The sequence below is a fragment of the Pseudochaenichthys georgianus genome, chromosome 6, assembly GCF_902827115.2.
Source record: "Pseudochaenichthys georgianus chromosome 6, fPseGeo1.2, whole genome shotgun sequence".
NCBI classification, from domain to species: Eukaryota; Metazoa; Chordata; class Actinopteri; order Perciformes; family Channichthyidae; genus Pseudochaenichthys; species Pseudochaenichthys georgianus.
The window spans coordinates 6,101,871-6,117,599 of NC_047508.1; the positions used below are offsets into that span (position 1 = coordinate 6,101,871).

Below are 15,729 nucleotides of genomic sequence, written 5' to 3' on the forward strand. Positions count from 1 at the left end.
GTTGTCCACGTTCATAAAGCATAAAACAACAGCATCAGAGTGCGGTGCAAAATCTCTAGATGAGTTTACAGTGGTCCGTCGTTCTTATTATACATCCATGTTGTAGTCCGCTGTATAGAAAACTGTAGTTTCCATAGTTTCCCCACAGCAGCAGCAGCGGACTATCTGCCGTCATGATTTCCAAACCTTTTCTGTACTTTTGCCGGTCGTTTTCCCTGTTTTGGGTGTGTTTCGCAGGTTGCAATAGGGTCTTCGCCGACCTCTGGTCTCAGACCCTAATATTAATATTAGTAATAAGCTTTATATTTGTATAGCACCTTTTCAACCCAGTCTCACGGCATTTCGTGTTCACCAACACGATTTTTAATCTATTGATTCGTGTTCACCAACACGATTTGCCCCTTTTTTTCGTGTTGCACAGCACGATTTTAAAAGCAATGTATTTCTACTGCCTGAAGCACGTATTTTTCTCCGGTTGGGTCGAGGAAGACCGGAAGCTGTGTGGTTCATAAAAACATGTTCTTACTCAATATCAAGCCACAATTATTGCTTTTATTTTAAATCGTATAATTTCGGACTTTTGTTGCCGTCTGTGAGGAAAATAAATGGGGCTCAGAGCCTCAGGATACTGAAATCTGTATTTTTAAATATCTTTTCCTTCTAATTTGTTATTCTTTTCAAAATAACACACTGTTATTTACTCACCAATAACACTCAATTATCCTTGCTTTTGTTTATTGGTTTAATTCCATAATCTCGGGCTTTTTTGGCGTCCGTCAGGAACTGAATTTCAAAATAAAAATAACCGGAAACAGACGTAGGGGACGTGGGGGACGCCTATAAGGGACATTTCGAGCATCATTGCGATTGTCAACATTTCTGAGTTTAGGATGGCCGAAGACACTACACTACCCATAATCCCCAGCTATCGTTTAGGACTACAGTCCCGTAAGGTTAGCAGAGCGCCAAACAGCTGTGTGAAATGGAACGAAACCACGCCAGACTATCCAAAACTGGAATCGAACGCCCCCCCAGAACTACACATGCTGGCTATTGTGTTTCGCAAAATGTTCTATGGGACGTCTCTACTGAACGTTTTCGTTTTTCCCACAATTAGAAGTTGCCAGTATTAAATACATTGGTGTTATCAAATGTAAAACATATAATTAATAAATGGGTGAAAATGGCTTGTGTCCATAATGCGCAGCATTAATATATACCCACATGACAGCTCATTGCTACTTTGTAATTCTACTCCACTACAATTCAGAGGTTAACCTGGTATTTTTACTCCACTGCATTTATTTGAGTTACTTTGCAGATTCTGATTAATTATGTGAAATATAAACAACCCTTAAATCAGACTTTAGTTACACCTGAGTAAAATTCAGGTAAGGTGATTGTCAAGGGCCAACAATCAGGAGAGATAGTTGATAGTTGGTGCTTGAGAAGACTAAACATGTATCTGCAATTGACATGAATGGAAACAAGTAATAAAGTATATTAATTACTCATTATTCTCTACTAATAGTTCATTAAAGACTGTATATTATGGCTATTTTTCTCATCCCTTTCAAGATGTTCAAAGGTTTATTGACATATCATACACAACTACGGTGTAGTTATGCAATGAATGAAAAACTTGGGTCACAGGTTCCTCAACAGTGCATTACAAGACATCTATCAATATGTGTGTACCTCCACCATTAAACTGTCATATTCTGCACATTTCTTATTCTATCTACATACATAAGAGTATAATTAATGTGTATAATATCAGTTAAAATAAGTGCTACAACATAGTCAACATTGCAGGGAAGCAATATATTAGATGTTAAGTACTTTGTCAGGCTTAATATTTATCTGTAGATAGATACCCCCAAAGACCTTAATCTGTTATTTAATGTTTAAATAAAGGTTCATCCGTTTTTCTGTTTTGCACCTCCTCCTATTAATATCTTTGTACATCCTGCACTAAACTGTTTTATTGTAGAGATCACTTATAGTATCTTCTTGATTTTTATATTCTATATTTCTATATTTATACTTTCCCCCTATGAAAGTATGTACTCTTAATATTTTTTTAATCAAATATAACACATAAAAACAATAATTCAATAACGTGCTTTAACCACTAGGAGGTGCACACAATGTACACACAGCCATAATAACTTTGTATTATTATTGTGTATGTACAACATCTGAAGATGTATAGTTTTATGCATGCTTTCACATCATTTTACAGCATATTGCTATACTATTTCAGACTCAGTATTTACATTCTTACATTCAAAGAAAATCAGTAATATCTTTAAAAACTACAGTCCTTTTCTATCAGCTGTGAACCTATCTATGGATTAGATCAAATGTAAAAGTCAGCCGAATTAGTGTTGATACTGCAAGGAGACGTATTGTGTGAAGAGAAATTGAAGATGTTGTTTAATTGTTGATATATTTATGATCCACGTCAAGTATTCAGTTTCGACGGCATTTCTTCCAGTTTTTCCAAAGGTCTTCTCATCAGGGCTCTCTAAATAAAGAACTACGGCAGATCTGTAATATGTAATGCAGCCGAACCGTGTATTACAATGCCGTTATGTGATGACTTTCAAAGAGAAAAGCAAGAGCACTCGGAATTAAGTATTATTTTATTCTTTTAAAATGTTTTCCGGATTTCATATAATATAAACACCAAATCCCAGCATGCATTGCGGCTAACACATCCAATCAGCGAGCTTAAAACCATAGCTGAGGATCTTGGGTAATCGCTCGAAATGCCTACGTCTGTTTCCGGTTATATTTATTTTGAAATTCAGTTCCTGACGGACGCCAAAAAAGCCTGAGATTATGGAATTAAACCAATAAATAAAAGCAAGGATAATTTTGTGTTATTGGTGAGTAAATAACAGTGTGTTATTTTGAAAATAATAACAAATTAGGAGGAAAAAAAGATTAAAAAAATACAGATTTCAGTATCCTGAGGCTCTGAGCCCCATTTATTTTCCTCACAGACGGCAACAAAAGTCCGAAATTATACGATTTAAAATAAAAGCAATAACTGTGGCTTGATATTGAGTAAGAACATGTTTTTATGAACCACACAGCTTCCGGTCTTCCTCGACCCGACCGGAGAAAACGACGTGCTGCAGCCTGCAGGCACGAAACACATTACCAGTAGAAATACATTGCTTTTAAAATCGTGCTGTGCAACACGAAAAAAAGGGACAAATCGTGTTGGTGAACACGAATCAATAGATTAAAAATCGTGTTGGTGAACACGAAATGCCGTGAGACTGGGTTGACCTTTTATACAAGAATTGTAGCCAAACTCGCTTCACAGCAGTTCAATAGACAAATTAGTATAACATCATGACAGGATAAAAGCAATGAGGAGCTACAGCTACATTTCAACAAATATATCCACTAATATTAATACATGAAGACTTGTTACTCGGATTTGACTTGGACTCTTCTTGGGTGACTCGGACTTGGACTCGGACTCGGACTCGAAAAGTGGGGACTCGAGATTGACTTGGATTCGTGAATTGGTGACTTGACTACAATACTGGTTTGTTGTTGTTATTATTATCATTATTATTATTAGTATTATTTATATTATTATTATGTATATTATTATTACTTTTTGTTGTATTAGTCGGTGCATAGATGACGTAGCAACAGACATATTTAACATACCGGCGGTAAATTCACCTAGCCTACAACATAAAGTGCAAACCAACAGTGGCTACAACATTTTGCAAACCTGCAGCAAGAGTGGGCATTTTAATGGTATCTTGTTTTAACCTGGTGCGACCTGCAGGGGGCAGTAACGGCCGCTAACGAGAGTACGCTGCCAGAAATAAAAGTGTAGAAGAAGGGCGCAGACTCCTGCCTACAGGAAGTGTTGAGTTGGTGCTGGTAGTAGCTTTCTTTCTCTGTGCTTGTTTATTTCATTGAATCTGACAGAACGTATCCCTGGTAAGTCTCTGAATTTACATTAAATGTAGTTAGCATGTTAGCGGTTGATTTAGCTTATCCAGATAAACCACCAGAATGAAAATGGCTTGTTAGCATTAGCTAGGCTGCAGTGTTGGTGTTAACTGGGTTCTGTGCTAAGTGGGATGTACTTTTCATTATTTCACAAACACACCATGTTAGCTATCCATGGTGTTTTAAATATATTTCACTCACCGTAAACTTAGCAGTCTGAACTGTTTACGTGTTGCTAACTTGCTACTGCCCCCGTGTTAGCATCAGTCTGATAGGTGCTAAACTTTGATGCTACCTATTTGAACGGAAGTTAATGCTACACTTTGAATTGGACAAGTGTTTTGTGTTAGTTGTTCATGTGTACTTCCGTGTCTTATTAACGCAGCAGACCGGACGCAATAACGCAATGTGTTATGTGTATGGCTGTGTATTCTGGTCAGGGTAATATTAGAGTCAATATTCAGATAAGCAGGTCACTTCTGCGATTGTTGAATGGGGTTTGGTCCTTTTTTCCCTTTCATATAATTGTATCTTCAGTGTGTACTCGCGGCAGACAGTGTTTGTACAGTAGACCGCGTACTTTGTGTGTGTCACTACTTTTCTCCACGTAGACACATGTAGCGACCTTTGACTGTTTCCTGTTTACATTTGGGGCTGGTGTTCCCTCGTTAACTGGGTTGCGTTCCGATAATCCAAAAATCAGCTCCTAAATTCTAACCCTATGCCCTATTCCTTGACCTCTGAGTGAAACGTCACGGGGTTAAGGGATAGTGGATAGGAGAATTCAAAAGGACTTCGGAGAAGAGACTGCGGTACTTTAGAGAATCCGAATGCACTTTCACTATCCGACGTGTTTATGATGCGCCAGCGGACGTCATTGTGTGCGTCTGCTGCTGTGGGGAAACTATGGAAACTACAGTTTTCTATACAGCGGACTACAACATGGATGTATAATAAGGAGGGACTACTGTGAACTCATCTAGAGACTCTGCACCGTGCTCTGATGCTGCTGCTTTGCTTTATGAACGGGGACAACAGAGAAACATATTCTTCATGACCAAAGTTGGAATTGAAATAAAAAAGGAAAGTGAAACTTATGCTCTTCACCCTCTCCCTCCGGTCCACATTAATACAAATGATCCCAATACGTATTATTGGTCTTAAAATCAATACAAATGTATTTATTATAAACGTTAGTCCTAAGTAACATCTATCACTGTGGATATCACCATTCAAACATCTTTTAAAAGTTGAACAAACTCCACACAGCTCAGTAAAGACTGAAATGTTGACTTTATTTGATCATTTGATAACAACTAACGTTCATATTTCTCTTATAATACTGATGAACGTTCAAAACAAAGCACTTTGGCAATTTACTACATACGTTTTAAAATGCTTAATAAGCAGCGTAACTTTCATGATATAATTTCTCCGTCATAATCGGTTGTTTTCGTGAACGGCCGACTGTTGAGTGACGGCAAATGCTGCGGCTGCAATGCATTGTGGGGCAGCATTTTCTCCTCTCCTTTCGGTGAGGGAGGTCCAGTGGTTCCTAAGCTAAAGGAGGTTATAAAGGAAGTTTGAAACCTCCTTTCCTTTCATTTAGAGAATTGGAACGGCACTTATCATGGCTGCCACTGACGTACTTCCGGGTCATTTCACTCCGTTAGGAAGGTTCCTAAGCTAAATGGACTATTGGAACGCAACCCTGGTTTCCTGATCAACTGGGGTGATTTTCTATCGCTTCTTCTGTCGTTTACATCCATCTTTTGGTATATTTGGCTCGGTAGGAAGACTTTGATGCACATTCAGTACCAGTGTGTGAGGTTGTGGTTACGATGGAGATATCCAGACGCGAACAGCGAGGACTACAAAAAGAAAAACGAGTTGACTGGGGATGTCTGTTCAAAACATTGCGAGCTCCAATAAATCATTTAAACCAGCTATTGTTGCCCGACTTATTACTGAATATCGTTCCTAATGTGATACCAAGTCCACCTGAGACCTGTGTACACCTGCAGACAGCCTCCAAGTGAAGCACACGTTGTTTACTCACAGTTTGAAAGCAGCGTGGAGAAGTCTTCAGCTGTGAACTGTGATCCTCTCAGGTAAACATCCGCCCAGGGAGAAATGGGACCCGCCCAGGTTAAACTGTGTTACGACTTCTGTGGCTATCTACCAGCGATCATGTTTCATATGAAAGACTACACACACATTTATCCCTTTTATATAAACAGTATTCTGCAGCACTCATCTGGATAGGATGTGACTGTTACCTCGTTTTGCAAAGATACATCCTCTATTCAAACATAATATTCAGTGTGCATCGACATGAAAATAACAAAAAAGTTCATGCAGGACTCAAACCCGAGTCCCAACAGCAAAAATCACGCAAGTCCTGCGCATTATGAGTGCGCCACGGATCATCATGGCACCTTTATGGAGAATTATAAATTAAATAAGTGTGTTCAAAACACTCACGTCAATTACATTACATGACATTCCATTTACCTGACGCTTTTATCCAAATGCCTACTATAATATGTATATTATAAGTGTAGATACATTATAAATGATGTTCGGGTTGCATCTTTCTGGAACCTTTTAACAAGGTTCATCTAAGACATTAAAGTGTGGTGGTGTAATACTTTGTGTAGATCCGTGGCGCACCAGTAACGCGCAGGGCCCCGAGTGATTTTTGCTGTTGGGACTCGGGTTTGAGTCCAGCATGAACTTTTTTGTTATTTTCATGTCGATGCACATTGAATATTATGTTTGAATAGAGGATTCGTAATATTGTTTGCCGAGACCAAGATTAATGACCCATCAGCACTTTAAAGTCTAAGTTCCTGCACACGCAGCAATGACATTTCTGCTGCTATCTTTGCAAAACGAGGTAACAGTCACATCCTATCCAGATGAGTGCTGCAGAATACTGTTTATATAAAAGGGATAAATGTGTGTGTAGTCTTTCATATGAAACATGATCGCTGGTAGATAGCCACAGAAGTCGTAACACAGTTTAACCTGGGCGGGTCCCATTTCTCCCTGGGCGGATGTTTACCTGAGAGGATCACAGTTCACAGCTGAAGACTTCTCCACGCTGCTTTCAAACTGTGAGTAAACAACGTGTGCTTCACTTGGAGGCTGTCTGAAGGTGTACACAGGTCTCAGGTGGACTTGGTATCACATTAGGAACGATATTCAGTCATAAGTCGGGCAACAATAGCTGGTTTAAATGATTTATTGGAGCTCGCAATGTTTTGAACAGACATCCCCAGTCAACTCGTTTTTCTTTTTGTAGTCCCCGCTGTTCGCGTCTGGATATCTCCATCGTAACCACAACCTCACACACTGGTACTGAATGTGCATCAAAGTCTTCCTACCGAGCCAAATATACCAAAAGATGGATGTAAACGACAGAAGAAGCGATAGAAAATCACCCCAGTTGATCAGGAAACCAGTTAACGAGGGAACCAGTTAATCCGGAACACCGGTCGCTGTGCAAAGCGTAGTGCTGAGCTCATTGAAACCATTGGGGCCCCAGGGACTTTAATGGGTTTTTAAAATGCGAGATATTCAATAGATAACTTATTCAGTTAAACAGGTTGCCAACATGTGCCTACTCGGAGACTTGTGTCTTGCAATTGACAGAAAGCAAAATACCATGTGTTCCAGGTTGACTAGCCATAACGCTAGAGTCCGGTACTCACTCTGCACACAAGTTATTTTTCTGCTGCATTGCACTAAGGTGGTATTCAGTCAATCAGAACTTAATGTTGGAACTTGGTTTAACTAACCGCCAGCCAGTCAGGAGATGGGGAGCCCTAACCTTGCCTAATATACCCCCGTTAAGACCATATAAACATGTCAGTATGGTTATAAAAGTAACAGAAAGCTAAAGGAACATTATCAACAATAACCATAGTTTTAGTGCAAAATAAATACATTTTGTAGTTCTTTGTATCTGTATTTACAAAAACACATGAACTCCGATTTCTATGAATAAATGTTTTGCATTACAAGTTTGTCTCGGTGAAGAGCAGTGCAGTCCAGACAGTGGTTTCATGTCCCGATCAAATGGGAGAAATCCTGGACAAATATATATCAGTATTTTCTAAAGTTATCATGTTGCTCCTGCTGACTGAGTATATGGTTAGTACATTTACTTAACACTTCTGAAATGCCACAAAGGCTTCATCTTGTTGTAGGAGAACATCACTCTGCCGTTACAATATGTTGACTCTGCATTTTGGGGATGAAATCATGCTTAGTAGTTCTCAGATCAATGGAGCCATACACTGCATCAGGCCGAGCAATGCGTGAGACATGAAGGATTTAAGTTTTAGTTTGATAGACCCACCATATACTCGCATACACATTTCAGAAGATGCAGATTCTATTTGACTGGTATTTCTCCCATTTGCCCTGGACATTGAAATGTTCCCTGACACATTAAAGGGCACCGCCATATGGAAAGGAAACGCCGATCTGTTTATGTCAAATTGTTAACTTGTGGCAAAGATGTCAGGCTTTGTGTACGGCCCTGACAGGAACCTGCATTGTTCTGACACTAGATGGCAGGCGTCCCTCACGTGTGGCTTGGACTGCTGCTCTCTGTACTGATTTCAATTGGTCTCATTGCAGCTTTTACAATGCATTTTTGCATCTCTTAATAAACTTATTTCAACCCTACAAGTGTGTTACTTAGACTGGTAATTCAGAGGAGTTCTGCAAAAGCTTTGTAGCCTCTGGTACAATACGTGTTTAACTAAATACACGAGTGATGGGGAAAAAGCACAGAAACAAATGGTTAAGGCCCTGCCTGCTGAAAAAACAACTACAAATGTTTTTTGGGGGAAAAAGACTAAACACAAAGGCAGCCAATGTTTTGTTGAATCTATTGCCAATTGTTCTGGACGTAACTTGTTGCTATAACCCACACACAGTAATACAGTCAGAAATGATTGAGAGATTTTGGTTATAACACCAGACAAACAGACTATTTGTTTACTTTTAAGTGAATGGTCAAATACATTTGACGCAACAATTAAGGCTACTTGATGTGTATGATGACGTGTATCCCATCATCTAAAGCAAGTGTTCATAGCCCTCTGACATGTACTGAATGTGTAGAATGATATCTCTAATGGCTGCTGTTGTCTCGTGTAGGTCCGGCTGGATGCTGCCTTCACCTCCCATCCCAGCTCAGCCTGTTGAGTGAGTGTGTGTGTGTGTGTGTAAATTGAGTCTTGATCCATGTGAGCGTGTTTCTGTAGGATAGTGTGTGTGTGTGTGTGTGTGTGTGTGTGTGTGTGTGTGTGTGTGCCCACCATGTCCCCGTCTCCCTCGCTGTGTCTGCACCTTCCCCTCCTGCTGCTGCTTCTCCACACCTCGTGTGCCTCTGCCCCGGTTCCTGAAAAGGAGCCAGAGGCCCAGCCCAGCGCCACACCAGCTAACGGCACCACTGGATGTGAGTATTTGTTTTCATTCATTTAAGAACGGACAATGCACATTGATGAATGAGCACTTGAGTCCATCATGTAAATATGCCAGATTTAGCCATAACGGATTTTGTATCTGCAGTAGCTGGCAGGTTGATGGCATTAAAGAAAACATAAGCACATCAAAAACACCAAAGCACAATTCAGGCAAATATAAAAGCACATATGCTGATTTAAATCCGATTGAAAGAGTTGAGCAGGAGTCAGGTTCCATACATAAAGCAGCTGTGACCACGTGATGCAGCAGGTATATGTGTCCGCGATGCAGCTGTTCATTCATCCAAAATCAAAGCTGGTAAATGTTTTCATGTTTTCAGTATATAAACTGCATTTATATTTAGAGGTTTCCTTTTTATTGAGCTTAATCACTCATGGACCTTTTTGCTCCCCAGGTGTTAATTGTGGTGGCAGTAAAAATGAAACCGACGTACAGGTGAATAAGCAGCCAGAAGACAGACTGGAGGAGTTGTCCCTCGACCAATCTCCATCCATCAACCCCACCTTAAACATCCCTGTAGTATCTTCAACTCCACTCAGCCGATCTTCAGAAGGAAAGCAATCACAGCCAGCATTCCCCACACCGGCTGCATACCTGAGGCCCATCACCAGCACTGCTCGTACTGCTCCCATCACCAGCTCTGCTCGTACTGCGCCCATCACCAGCACTGCTCGTACTGCGCCCAGCACCAGCACTGCTCGTACTGCGCCCATCACCAGCTCTGCTCGTACTGCTCCCATCACCAGCACTGCTCGTACTGCGCCCAGCACCAGCTCTGCTCGTACTGCGCCCATCACCAGCTCTGCTCGTACTGCGCCCAGCACCAGCTCTGCTGATACTGCGCCCGCAATTGCAAGGAATGTCAACCAAACCACTTTACCAGCGACTTCACATCACACCTCAACTATACCCACAGCACCTCCACAAACAACTACACAAACAACACCCTTCATGATAACATCAACGACTACACCAACAACAACAACTCCACCACCACCAACAACAACAACAACTCCACCACCACCAACAACACCACCACCCTTCTCCACAGCAGCAGCGTCAAACCCTGCAACAACTATAAAAACTACAACCACACTACCAAAAGCTAACACGACCCTTACGGTGACTACAACCAAAGGTACGCAACAGACGAAAGCCCCAAACTCTGCAGCGCCACCACCACTTCAGACGTCTTTACCCAAAGAGACCACCACCGTAACCGTCAGCAGCACCACTACTGAAAAGAACAAAGGGCCTGTTGCCTTTGGAACGGTGGTGGAGGTCGCCGTGTCGCCGTTGACCCTGCAGCTGGTGGACACGGCGTCTTTACTCTCCGTCTTGCTCTTTGGCCTGCTCTTCTTCTTGGTCTCGGTGGCCGTGTTCGTCACTCAGGCCTACGAGAGCTACCGGAGGAAGGACTACACCCAGGTGGACTACCTGATCAACGGCATGTACACAGACTCTGGGGTTTGAGGGGGGAGGCACAGCGCGTCGTACTGCCTGGAGACTGTAACATGGAGGATGGACAGCATGGTGCCGCTGTTGATTCACAAAGTGAGTCAGTGTTCCTGTTGGACAGTTCACGGGAGAAGAGGGAAAGGACGACACCAACAGCCCTGATCTGCTCCACTTAACTCTTCGTTCTTCCCTGCTTCTCTTTCTTTAATGGCTTCAACGCTAGGGGTTTGGTCCCAGTGTGCCCAATGTTGAGCACGTTGTTTAGGTTACCTGTACGTAACCCCGGGCCTATGCGTAGGTGCGAAGCCCTCTATTGGTCCACGGCAGATCTCCTCCACTGCTGGTCAGTCAGTCCAGCTGTGGTTGGTCAGCGTGGCTCGACCAATCGGGATGCTTCCAAGGTAAAAAAAACAAAAACGTTTTTTCCTTTACTGAAATATATGTGTAGGCCTTATTGGCAAATTGTTTCAGGTTTTGTATCTTTTCCAGATGAATGTATTTCAACTCTTAATTTATAGCATTATGAATTTCTTTCCACATTCAAATCGATGTTTCTATTTGGAATATAAGGTCACAACGATATGAAGGACCGAAGCAGATTTGTGAATATAATATACGAAATGGGACTTTATTTCACTTAAAAGGGACTCAAAATGTTAAGTAAAAACTCTTTACAAATGCTTTGTCAACCTTAAACAATGACTTACAAGACGTCTTAAGAATAATACACAAAGAGGGCTAAGCAATAATTCAGTATAATAATCAATATCCTTCGTATCAAATCTGATCATATGTCTGGGCAAAATATGAATATTTTAGAAAACTTAACTGAAGAGGAAATTGGTCACTTACATTTGAATAATTGTTTCTGATGTAATACATTCAGCCTGTCTGTCTGAATGCTGTTACTTGCAGTTATTTTTTTAAATGTAACTGATAGAAAAGATGTCCAAAAGTTGAACTACATGTGTCAGTTGAATTATCTTTTGAATGTAACCCTAATTAACATGGAGTGCAATGGAAAAGATCTGAGTGACCGGGAAACCGTTGGTGCACATGAAATCTGTCTGACAGTGATGGTGTGTGTAGCATTTCTCTATTGCAGCTTTCAGTTTGTTAAACCTACTTTTGACCTGGGTACTTAGACTGAGTAGGGCTGCACGCTTTGGAAAACAAAAAGAAATTGCGATTATTTTTGATTTGCGATTTTATAGGGAAAGAACATTTACGAAACATTTTTTATTTTATCATTGAATGACATTCAAATGATCAACAGGTAATTTTTTTTTAAACAATGATTATGAATGAATTGTGTGGAATAACGACCTCTGCAGCACCACAATACTTCATTCAGATATGTTTACATATTTTTCCTTTACAAAATACTGCTTCTACTGCGATTTAGATATTGCACTGGTCCATATTGCGATTTCTAAAAAGGTATTTCTAAAATGTTCAGCCCTCATCAGGACATAGCACTCAGTTCTTTTTCAATTCTACCTAAAAATATAAGAAATAGAGCAGACTTTGATTCCGATTTAATGTTGGATGAATTGTGTAGCCCTAGTTCTGAGAAATAATGATACGTCAACATCTTAAACTGTTCAACATCTGTTTAGACGAATGACAGATGTTGTGCTTAGCTCAACTCCTGCTAGCCTTTCACATTCTTTGTTACTGCAGCCAGCATTGGCGATGTCCACCATTTTATAATGTGGACATCGCACTACTGCAAACGACGAGAGTTACTATGCCAACATGTTTTACTTTTTTTTTTATATCAAATATTTCGCAAATGATTGCATTTGATTTCAGAGTCGTATGATTTCACCGGCGTTCCATTAGCTTTCATTGATGACATTTCAGCTGCTTAGTTTCTTGTTTTCGAACATGTCCTGCAATGAGTCATGGGAACGGCCCCATACTAGCTTATTTCAATACATTTCATATTTTGCTCACAATTCATGTATTTTAAAGGCTCGGCTATTTTTTATCTTAATTTTGAGTTGTCTGTATTAATCCATCATCCGTCTTTATTAATGACCAATGTATGGGTATTATTTTGACCATTGTTCCTCTGTGTATTTTCCTAATGACTGGGTTTAAGTTGCCATTATCTTTTCCATAATGAGTGAGAAACTGAATTATGGAAGTTATAAATGTGAAAGCAGGTGTGTTAAAGTTTGCTTTCCAGTTGAAAAGTGATGAACACGCACTCAGCAGTAGCTGTTAGAGTTATGAACAATAGGTAATATTAGGAATGATGGACAGATGTTCCAAGTTGCTCTCGATAGATCTCCAGAGAACAAACGGAAACGGATTTCTTGTTGCCTTTTCTCTTCCCTCGACCACTTTGTATTAGCGTTCTCCTCCTAGGGGTTCATGGTTGATGGACTGTTGCCAAATATTCACTGAAGCACATTATTGTAAGATAAAGCCAAGGAAACATAAAGCCATTACTAATGATATACGATCATCATGTGAAACAGAGTATTTGTGCAGTAATTACAGCAAAATGCATTTCCTTAATCTCTTTCTTTTATTATTATTTTCTTATTATTAAGAACAAGATTCTTATTCCAATTTTTCGGGAAATTAACTATTTTTTTATTATCCTGTTGCAGCCATAAAACTAGATCTTTCATTGATTTGACCAGTTATTATGAACAAATATAATCCTGAGGTTATTCAAATCTGATCAAAATAAGAGTTAATTAAATGAGCCGCTCTCATGCGTGGTGGGTGCTGTGATTTTCTTTCATGATCTCTCACTAATTTTATTAAGATTAGCATGAGAATTGTTCTCTTGTCATTATTGATCAAATCTAAAACCAACCCACCTTCCACTCATTGGATAAAAACAAACATAACTGCTTGGTATTTAGAGATATTTAGCATAGTTCACTTAATTCTTTGTTCTTTGGGTTATGATTTCACATTCTGTAAGTGAAGTGAACTCCAAATGTCAGACGATTAGAATGCAAACTGATGATGTACTGTGTCATGACGTGAGGGAAGCGTTTTCATCATTTGAGGATTTTCTAACTTTGATTTACACTTCTGTTGCCAATCATTGTAACGTAGCTGTTGATGAGTTCAGGGTGGATCTGTGTTTGCAGGATGTCGAGAAATGACGTGTGTGCCAACTCAACATTGTACGAATGCACTTTAAAAATATATTTTTACTTGCAGAGTAAATAAATATTGAAAAAGAAATGTAACTTGTTTGTTTTTGAGTCGTCAATGGAGTCTAATCTTTACTTTTGATCGTGGCTGCGAGGTGTGGTGCGTTATGATGTAATACCACCAGTCTGCAGGCAGAGGGCGGTCTCTGATCTGGCCCCTGTACGGAGGCCCCCCCCCCCCATCTGCCCATCACACTCTCCAGCTCCACCTAGGGCGGCTTGGCTTCTGCGCAACGTATTTGTAAAAGGTGAAATATTTTTATTGGGCCAGTTTTCCGAGCCATTCTTGTTAATGAAATAGAAAAATGCACTCTAATTAAAAATTCCCATTGCGTGTTAAACACTGGTTTCTGTTAATGTTTGGCAGGAGAGATGTTGTTTCCAAACGTATCTCAGTGACTGTTCCAATACCTGTTAAACATTAGACATGCTGCTAATTCTTAAAGGGACATACCTGAATTTCTATCTTCCTATCTTTGAAGGCTGTGACCCCTCACGACACAACAAAACAATTGTTCACAGCATGATGGGATGTTTTATGTCATGTGTTTTAAATTGGTTGTCCTATTTTCTTTTTTGTCCACATGTGTTAAAAAATGTTAAAAATGTTAAAAAAACTAACCTTTTATTTTTACATACAGTATAAATTAAACAAGACAAAGAAATGCCTAATTATATATTTTAATTCACAAAGCAGTTCTCATTCATAACACTCCGTTCGATGTCTCACTATGGGATGCGCCTCATCGCGGAGCAAACGGAAGCATCAATCTCATTACGCCAATCCTGATTGGCTGGTGATCTTGACGTCAGCGTCAGGGAATCCACCCCCTATAAGTAGCTTGCGCTACGTCGCATGCGTCATTCAAACACCTCTTCTCGCTTCAGAGCACATCTCTAACGGTAGCCGGGCTAGCTTAACAGTCCACAGACTGAACCAAAAGCTAATTTCGGTCGACGGGCGTTAGCCGGCTACCCTATTCTGCCTCGCAGAAGAGTATAGTACTAACACACCAGTTCGTATTATAATCAACCTCGCCATTCTTCCTCAGGAATTAAGGTAAGGTTTTGATTGTTCAAGCTAGCAACACACCTGCTGCTAGCTTGTTTTCCCTCACTGCCGACACCACGGTAGCGAGGACGGACTTTTTGCTTTTCTCTTCCACGAAGGAGAAAAGGGATTAAAAGGATATTACCACACCAGGTAATATTCTTTGAGAAAAAAGATCCACACCGTCCTTTTTCTACGGATTAAAGACAGGTTGGGAAAAAAAATTCTCTCGACGTACCTGTTACGAGCGGGTCCTCTTCACGCCATGCAGCGAATAAGATGGACGCCTCTCTCCCTCACACCAGAGGAGTCAGGGACTCGGAGGCTCCTCTCTGCGGCTGCGGGTTGAAAGTGTCAGGCACAGACTCACACCAGATCTGTTCGTCCTGCCTCGGGCTGGAACACGCCCAGGAGGCCATTGACAACCCCCGGCTCGTGCGGGCATTGTGCCCGCTTCACTATGAAGAGCCTCCGCCGAAGGTTAGCACGACAAGCTAGCCTGTCGGGACAGGACCCCCCATGTCCATTGGTTTGCCGGCT

At 40.6% G+C, this 15,729-nt stretch overlaps 1 protein-coding gene across 1 annotated transcript; it reads left to right on the forward strand.

Moving 5' to 3' along the window:
- Window positions 1-3,875: 3,875 nt before the first annotated feature.
- Window positions 3,876-14,174, forward strand: c6h11orf24 (chromosome 6 C11orf24 homolog). Its single transcript, XM_034085018.2, has 3 exons — window positions 3,876-3,978; window positions 9,166-9,466; window positions 9,890-14,174. Exons 2-3 carry the CDS (start codon window positions 9,328-9,330, stop codon window positions 10,966-10,968), a joined length of 1,218 nt encoding a protein of 405 aa, XP_033940909.1. The 5' UTR covers window positions 3,876-3,978; window positions 9,166-9,327; the 3' UTR covers window positions 10,969-14,174.
- Window positions 14,175-15,729: the final 1,555 nt, after the last annotated feature.

Coding starts and splice junctions, on each gene's coding strand:
- c6h11orf24 (XM_034085018.2), top strand. CDS start 9,328: ATGTCCCCGTCTCCCTCGCTGTGTCTGCACCTTCCCCTCCTGCTGCTG. Junction 9,467..9,889: donor AGCTAACGGCACCACTGGAT/GTGAGTATTTGT, acceptor TTTGCTCCCCAG/GTGTTAATTGTGGTGGCAGT.